At 33.2% G+C, this 9,407-nt stretch overlaps 1 protein-coding gene across 2 annotated transcripts; it reads right to left on the bottom strand.

Moving 5' to 3' along the window:
- Nucleotides 1–3,227: 3,227 nt before the first annotated feature.
- Nucleotides 3,228–9,407, bottom strand: LOC130655801 (4-hydroxybenzoate polyprenyltransferase, mitochondrial-like). Of its 2 annotated transcripts, none has more exons than XM_057458602.1 (6): nt 8,632–9,407; nt 7,420–7,541; nt 7,261–7,346; nt 5,920–6,053; nt 5,247–5,435; nt 3,228–4,902 (listed from the first exon to the last, which is right to left on the bottom strand). In XM_057458602.1, exons 1-6 carry the CDS (start codon nt 9,172–9,174, stop codon nt 4,750–4,752), a joined length of 1,227 nt encoding a protein of 408 aa, XP_057314585.1. In that variant the 5' UTR covers nt 9,175–9,407; the 3' UTR covers nt 3,228–4,749. The 2 variants fall into 2 exon arrangements, with proteins under 2 accessions (XP_057314585.1, XP_057314584.1); XM_057458601.1 differs by lacking the exon at nt 5,920–6,053 and adding an exon at nt 6,106–6,239 and having other exon boundaries at nt 8,632–9,401.

Raw genomic sequence — 9,407 nt, 5'->3', positions numbered from 1 at the left:
CAAGGGCGAGGACATCGTGGATGTTCCATTCCATGATTTACAAACCGAAGGACACTATCCTTTTCTTGAGATGTATGCAATTTAAGAATATGACTTTGATTTAACATCAAAGATTAGTTACCAAAATACAATAGATCCAAATTCTAAAATTTCAGGATACTCAAAATGATTTTTAAACCCCCGGTTGCCAACGTCAGTTTCCACAATATTAGACCTAACATTTTGACAATAAATAATACTGTGCTGTTTGGTAAAAAAGTATAGTTTTGCATAAATATGTTTCCGCCCATAATAGTTGGTAATTATCTCTCGTTTATGTAACTGCGCAAAAATTTGATCGTCGATAATCCGTGATTGATGAAGTTGCTATGTAATTTGCTATGCATCGTTGTTTTTGGATAATTTCTTGGAGACCAAGCTCCTTAAAAATTACTGTATTATTTAATCCTGTCAGTTTTGTGAAAAAATTAAAGACACCCAATGTGTCTAATATTTTTTTTCAGTACCTTTATTTGCATTTGCTTCAAAGTTTTTAAAATTTGTCGCTCTTTGACAGTTATATTTAGTTTTTAAAAAGGTATGGTAGAAGTTATAATAATCTCGTCAGTTAAAAATCTTTCTTCAAACAACAACGTGTATACCATGAATAAAGAAGAAAAGCGTATGGGATAGTATCCAACCCTAAATCTATAAAATAAAATTCTGGGAACTGCACCCCAATCATCCCTTGACATATCATGCCTATTCTGTTTTGAAAATTCACTCCGAAATGAACACATCACGGACCACTGTACCTACTTTTATTCTTCACCACATGAATTAATAAATTTAAATCGCAAATTACAGAAAAGTATATCACGCTGTTGAACATTTTGACCATATCTTCTTTAAAAGGCAGCCATTGTATAGTGATATCCATTGAAATAGGCACATCTTCATCTGGAGCGATTAAGTATACCAGAAATCAAAACAGCTACCTTGACTTCCAGGCAGGATATAAGCAAAATCATGATGACTCAGATTACTGTCATACAAGTAATCTCCGGCAATGCTAAAAAATGTTTTGTAAACAATCACTTGATTATTTTTTTCTGGAACAAAAACCTGGATATAGCTGTTGTTCTCGTCAAAACGTTCAACATGTACAACCTAATGCAACGTTTTGGTAACTGATTGTAAAGTAGAAAGTGTTAGGTCAGCATTCTTATCGAATGGTGTTGAATACTAAATGTTGCTTAAAATATCTACTTTGAGTCAGAGTTGATAGATATAGACGTTGCTATTAATGTAGTTGCACACGAGAGGCGCAGACGTTTTCACGAAATACGTCTTAAGGGTAAAGAAGGAAACACACGCATCACGCATTGCGGCTCCCAGATATCGAACCTGACACCCCCTCCCTTCTTTCCCCCAAACTCTAATGTAGTTATAAAATGAAACAAGAGAGATATACTTCTAACATGATCTGTCTGCCATGGTTCAAAAGCAACAACAAATATGACATTTGTTGTTGTTTCAGAACCATGGTAATTAAATAGCAACAAGAAACCGGATGGCTTGAATATTTCCGCCATCAGCAGAAATAATAAGTATAGGAGTCAAATAAGTCATATAAAGTGTGAGACTATCCTCAAAGAACAAAAACGCGATGCATGTTATCTGCAACCAAAGTTTAACAAGTCTAAAATCAAAAAATAACTAAGTAAGCCTAACTATCTTTCGTTTTGAGGACGAAATTGATTTAAAGTAGCCCTTCTAAATATATTCTGAAATCACGTGACTTTTTCGATTGTATACAAAAATAAAAATCCAATGTGGAGAAAAAACGCAAATATCATGCGACAAAGCGGCGCGCCGCAGGAAACTGCGTTTTCAGTGTGAATTTTTCCTAATTACCCAACAATGGTGGGCGACATTTTTTACGTTCGAAACGCTTTTTTAGCCCTCCCAAGACAAGTATATAAGAACATAAGTTTCAAAATTTAAGAACATGTTAAGATTATTATAAGGCTTTGTGGAGATTTACTGCAAATGTTTTTAATAAAATATGAACTAACAGATCCAAGTGCTACACTCTGTAGCAATTATCACTGAATGATGGTAATACCGTAAATTACAGAATAGCCATCCCCTGCTGAATAAGCAACCCTACTTAATTAACCGCCCTGCCAATTAGGCGCCCCCTCTAATGGCCGAAATTAAATAAGCACCCCTGCCCGTCATTTACGGTAATTTAAGAACATCCCAAGGACATTTATAGGCTGCATTTTTAAAACGTGAAAACATTGCAAGTTCCGTTTTAATGTTCTTAAAAGAAAAAAAAAAGAATGTCTATATATAAATAAAAAGATAAAATATTTTACATATAGTATTCTCTAAAAAAATAAAAGCTTTAACTCAATGTCTTTAAAATTGATCTAGAAAATTTTCTCTTGCTCTATTTCTTGAAAATGCTGACGGTTGGATGTTTTGATAAAGACTGATCTAAAAAGAAAATATTCAAAAAATGAGGAACAATAATACAATTGTAACACAAACTGCGTTAACACCAGGTTACTATTCAATCATTGTCTCTTTAAGGCAGCACTCAATGATTTGAAGAGGGCATTTATTAAAAAGAGACAAATTAATACTTCATGTGATGCAGTATATAAATCTTTATCAAGCTGATGAATGATTACTTTACATTTGGAGTGAAACATTGCTAGGAAGTGCAGAATTAATTAGTGCACAATTGGGTTTTTTATGTGATACCTTAACAGTACATGTAATTTAAAATAAATAATGCAATTCACATATATGTTTCACTCTTTTTGTAATAGTCCAAAGTTTCATCTTTCCGACCTTAACTATAGGCTGTTCAGGCCATTTTTAACGGCGTAGTTGCTCGCTGAGTTAATTTGAATGCATGAAAGAGCTTTAGCTTTTTAACGAGGGTCATTTAAGTCTCAAACATTTTTCGTTACAAAGTTATAAAGATTTGAAGATACCTAATTGGAGTCAAAAATTAGACGAATTCTTGCGCATCCTTCCATATAAACACTGGCAATATTTTTGGCCCCAAAAGGCGTATTTTACCATAGTTAATAGAAAAAACACTTTTTTCTATTAACTATGATTTTACTACTCAAGAAATAGTCAAAATGATGGTATAATGCAGATTAACATAACTTGCTAAAAAATAATCAAGCAGGGCTAATACTTGGTAAGAATAAAGACAAAGTAAATAGTACATGACAAAGTCGTATATTTTTACGAAATATTATTGCGCATGCGCCAAATTACAATACCAAATATGGTCAAAAATGTTAAGAATATAGTAGAAAACGTCAATACATGAAAAGAAAATGCATTAACATGGTGGTTATACTACCTACTATTCTGCAAACAATTTTATGTGGTATCACGTGATCTTTTAAATGTACATTTTACAGACCAGATTTATTTTTATTTGCAGACCAGGTCCAAATTACCGCCAAAAACTGAAATAACTAAAATATAGGTAAGGATGTGAATAATCAGGATGGTATATGGCAACTGTTTTGCGAAATAAATCATTCTTACCATGTGATGTTCTAAAAACTACATTATGCAGACCAGAGGCATTGTAATTTACAGACCAGAATCAAAAAAGACCTGATTAGAACACAAAAACTTCAAATAATATGTCAGAATATGACTAAGAGGTATAGTATCACATTATGTCTTAAAAAGTACATTTTTACTGAACAAACTCACTGTAATTTACAAACCAGAACTGAACCAAAGTCCAAATTAACGAATAAAAATGTGAAAGACAAATTACAATAAATAAATAAAGAATTGATGTTCTGCAAAGTTCATAATTCTACACTTACATAAATATGCTAAAGTTTGTACTAAACAGGCACTGTTTTTTATGTGGCACTGAAAAATACAAAGGCCAAGGTCAAAAGTACAGACCGAGCTTGCGTGATCAGTATTCGTTTTATTACCTGCATCTAGATCCAGAATACAATTTTTTTTGCACACAAAAAGTCTGTAGATGTTTCTTTAAAGTTGTTATTTCCAAGTCAGCAAGATAGAAAAACAAAACATGTTCGATTTCGAAACTTTTAGAATTCAATATCGTTCGATTTTAAACTTTTTTAAGTTCACAAAAACAAATTCGAATCAGTGTTTATAAGAACTGAAACGAAAAGATGATTATAGCCATTTATATTTTCTTGTGTGGTATAGAAATTTCTTTTTAAATTGTTATAATGAGCAATAAATCGAACTATCGCATTTTTCATACAACTGTTGTTTTGTATCAGTCAGGTAATCAAAAAAGGAAAGCACCATCTTCGTATATACATATCATATAGATCAAACAGGACAAAAAAATTGTATCAAAAAATATTGTGAGCATGAACTAGAATATTCTACTCATAAAACACCAAGACGACCTACTAAAACTACAAAACCAGAAAATCTCCCTTTTCAAGATCTGTCAGTAAAGGAAACATCAGCTTTAGCTATTTACTGAAAATTTTCATTTATATACAGAAATCTTTGTGAATCACACTATTTTTAAAATTTAATACTATTCACAAGCAATCCTTTCAACAAATCGATTGGTATACATTTCTCAGGAATTTCTTTTCGCGACTACACGTTTTTTTGTGAGGAAAAATTGAAATCTTCTACACCTCATACACACACTAAAAAAATTTTGAACGCTACATGTAAAAAGATCTATTTATTATCAAATTATTATATTTTACATTCTCATTCATTATCTTTTACACCAGTCTCCTCTTTCTTTGAATTTTTTAAAAGCGTGCTGGCAACAATACCAAAAAACAACATAGCACCAAGTAATTGATTAGAACGAAATTTTGAGAAGCAGTCATCGGAATCGTCTAAGTTGACAGTGGAGATCTAAATACAAAAAAATTAACAATGATTAACATCCTATCGTCCTAAAATATCAAACATTTAGATTTTTGTTTCACAACTGTCGTGTTGGGAAAAATGCGTATATAAACGCGGGAAAAACTCTAGCGTAATTAAAAGAGGTATTTCGAGGCATGCCACATTATAGCTTTACAGCGACAGAACCTTGCACTATATCGATAATACCCGTACTTCGTCTGCCTGTTTTAACGCAAAATGGTACTAGAGCAGCGATAGCCATTTTGAATAAAAAACTTGTAGAGCTTCAAGGAAACAATAATACATTGTGAGCTGCCCAGCTACTTTGAAACGCATAAAAAAAACTATACCTGCCAAGTCAAATGTGAACAACTTCCTGCCACAGCTAGATAATATGGCCACAACTGTTCGGAAAAATAACCAGAGATACATAATCCTGTTGTCATGGTTGCAGTAAAACAGGATAGCCATAATTTAGTGTGATCACCAAACAACAATGCAGTAGATTTAACGCCTATAAGTTGATCGTCATCTTTATCCTGTGTAAAAAGTGATTCTTGACTTAGTTAAAGCAAGAACGCTCTACTAACCATATAAGGGAAAGCGTTATGCCTTGTCATAACAAGAGAAAACAGAAGCCTCCCATGCTTTAAAAATCTAACTAATTTAAACTATTTGAGAAAGCATTAACTTGAACTTAGGTGGATTGACTTTTTGTGCGTATTTAATTACGCGGACGATGATTTTTAGCCTTTTCGCGTGGATAAAATATCGCGGATAACCAATTTGTTTCATCCTATTTGATTTTGTCTATCGCTTTTTAAAAACTAAAATCAGATTTAAAATCTCGTGCCGATTTAAGTCAGCAGGCGGGAATTTTCTTAACTTCTAACGAAATTAAAAACTTCCCAGAAAACACTAAAATCCGCGAACATTAGCCAACTTAAGAAGTTGTTAAGTCTAATATGATCAGTAACATCTCACTAGCTACAGGTATGTATCAGAAAGAAACCACGCCCTTACTTGATGTGCATATATGGTGTCGTAAATTATCGTCCACGACACACCGGCGGTGTATAAAGGCAAACACACAAGCCAGTCACAAGAGCCACGTACCGCACACCAGCCTAACACAGCACCCCAATTAAGGGCCATACCTGAAAAATGTTTAAAGTAATTTAACATAAAAGAAGAAGAAAAGGTCCTCACTTGATGTGCATAAATAGTATCATAAATTAAAGTCCATATGATACCAGTACAATAGAGTGGAAGACAAACTGACCAATCGCACGAGCCACGAACTGCAGACCAGCCCAGTAAAGCTCCGTAATTAAAAGTCAATCCTGAAAATTAAGAACGATGTCTTGATAGTAGGATGCGTCTGTGATGTATGTGGTTGTATGAATAGATTACCTTCTTCCAGAAAATTAATGCCGCACAAAATTAAAGGGGATTATAAAAATTCGCGTGAATTAAATGCCCCGTTAGTGCAACGTAAATATTCAGGATGTTAAAAAATATAGTATTAATTTAAAACCCGGAAAAAAACTGGCAGCTGATATTGTAGACGTTTTTAAAGAAAACAAGAGAAACTGTTTTCTTTAAAAACAAGAGAAACTGTTTTTAATGAACCTATTCTCAAAATAAAAATAAACATGTACATCGAATTTTGTTTTTTAATTTCCTGATTCGCGTTATTTTAATGCTTTCGTAATCCAGTTGAGCTAATTCGCGTTAATTAAATTCTTTTTTATAAGTTGTTATGGATGGGAAGTCACATGCGACAAAAAAAGGTTTAAACATGTTCAAATTCTACGATTCGTACGAACTTTTAACGAACCAATACTTAAAAATTATTGCGGCAAGTGAGGAGACAGAAAAAAGGCTTTTTAACGTTTTTTTAGTAAATAGCTAAACTTCGATATGGATGAAAAGATGACAAAGATACCCTACAGGTACAAAATTTCGCGGGTATTTAATTTTGCGATTTTGCGAAAATTCGCGAAATTAAATACCCGCGAAAAATTTCAAAATCTTAAAATTGCAAAATTTAATACTGGCGAAATTTTATACTAGCCTTGGCCTCCTACATACATACAGAGAATAATGCAGTACAAATGTTTGCTATTTTAGTCTAATACAATTATATTATCCCTTGAATTGAAATTGCAAGGCAATACAGAGCCAAAAAATTAGTTTTAAAAGTAGAGAAGAAAACATAGTGGCAAAGAGGCATCACCATGGCTGAAGCTACAAACGCTATTCTAAAGTTTTACTATGTTATAATGGAGAAAATAGTGTTTTCCAACCTCAATTAGGACAAAAATCTAATTGATTCCATAACATGAAGACTAAATAACTCACCCAAAAAAAGCTGAGGCCAATATGTAAATCGTTTCATGAGTGGATAAGATACAACTAAACCCATGGATGCAGCTCCGAGAAAGACACTGAAAAAAGGAAAATACAAATGGAAGGCCGGACAAAAGACGTGATACAACTAAATGTCACTGATAAACCTACCTGTACCAGTTTAAAGAAAGCAATACTCCTAAACCACATGATAACAATCCAGCAAGATAGACCAAAGCTTGCTGATGAGATATTTCTCCAGACGCTAATGGACGTGATAAAGTCCTTTTAACCTAATTGATAAAAATAGCTTTTTCAATATTGGGAACACAACTTTATTACGTCAATCCTCGAAAACAGTTTACGAAGAGTCAGTATCCTTAGTTCAACTAAAGAAAAATGCATAATTCACCAGGAGGTAATATGTCTAAACTAAGTCATTCCCGAGGCAAAAAAGTCTCATGCTTTCCAGTGCTGAAAACCGCATGTCAAAATCGGTCGGGAAGGGCCGGTAGTTACGGAAAACCGCGCATTTCCCGTTTTTGGCGATTGGACTGCTTTTACTCGGCGTCAAATAAAAAATGATACCATTTTTGAAAAATAAAAATATCATGCTTTCCGGTGGTGAAAACCGCATGTCAAAAATCGGTCGGGAAGTGAATTTACCGTGCGGGTACATTCTTAGTATTCATTCAACTATACCGGCCGCGTCCGGGAATTACGGAAATCCTCATTATGGACAGCGAAATTATATCGATAAAAGCCATAGACTATTTATTAAGATAGGTTAAATAAATAAAATAAATATTAGTAGACATAGTAATTATAAAACAACTACAAAAATCAACCAATATTCAAGCTAAGCAGTGCAACAAAGTAAATGTGTTAAAAAAAATAGATTACTGTTGAGGACATCACTCGGTACCTTTTTACCTGACTTCTCTCTCCTCTGAACAAAAAACATCTGTAAAAAATTAAAACGGCCCTATTCTTTTTAAATTTATTTACCTAAAGTGCACAGATGGTTACGCGTTATTTCTGAAAGTCTTACAGACAACCACCTAAAAGCTCTTACAGTTAAATAAGATTTTATTTTTCATTACTATTCCAGTTTAGAGCGAAAATAGTACTGGGTGCGAAAGATGACATACCTACCAATTAAAGCCTAAAGTGACATTTTCAGATAACAAAGAATCAACATTCTGATATCACCATTATACTCAGCATGCATTATTTGTTCACTGTAGCAGATTTTATCGAAAACAAGTTCTATAGACAGCATGTCTGAGCCAAAAACCACAAAAGGCGCGTTACAAGGAAACAAAGTTTTTAAGTGAATGATTATAAATAAGGTGCTATTTAATACAGTCATGCATTACTTACCTTCTTATCGAATTCACTATCCCACATATCGTTAATCACACAGCCAGCTCCTCTCATAATAAAAGCACCGGTACCAAATAATGCTAGAATCTTAGCATTTGGTAGGCAACCTTCATTGGCTGCCATAGCAATACTCCACGTGCAAGGTAAATATAAAAGCCAAGTTCCGATTGGTTTATCAAATCGAATTAAATTTAAATATGGCTTAATAGAATCTGGACTTGCGTTTAATAAAGCCTTTGTTACAGAATGTCGTTTAAAAACATTTAAGGATTGTATATTTACTGCAGCAAAAGTACGGTTCAAATTCGAAAATGATCTGTTAAAATTATACTTTTTAAGTGGATAACCAGAGTTTCGAGTTTGATATGCATTCTTGTGGATTGACTGATTTACTGCACATGTACAAAACGTTTTCGTTTTTACTTTATTTTCAATCTTATTCTCAATAACAGAATGGTTCCAGTACAATACACAGGCTTGACTTTCTCGAAAGGTTGATAAAGAATGTCGGAAGACGGTTTTGCCATGCAAGGTTATCATTTTATCAAAAAAATCTAAAAGATATAAAGCTGGATCATATTATAAACATACATAATAAAGGATTCCTCACAATCTACTTCACAACAACATTGCCATCAATATTTTCTAAATAATGCATATTAAACCAATACACTTATTTATTAGAACAATTCTACAAGAGTAATACCCTCTGATTTTGCCAAAAAAAGGCCCAGGATCAAATTATTTTTATCAATTCTAAGACATCTCAAATC

This window comes from Hydractinia symbiolongicarpus, chromosome 8 (assembly GCF_029227915.1).
Source record: "Hydractinia symbiolongicarpus strain clone_291-10 chromosome 8, HSymV2.1, whole genome shotgun sequence".
Classification (NCBI taxonomy): domain Eukaryota; kingdom Metazoa; phylum Cnidaria; class Hydrozoa; order Anthoathecata; family Hydractiniidae; genus Hydractinia; species Hydractinia symbiolongicarpus.
This window is presented reverse-complemented; position numbering and strand designations above follow the sequence as displayed.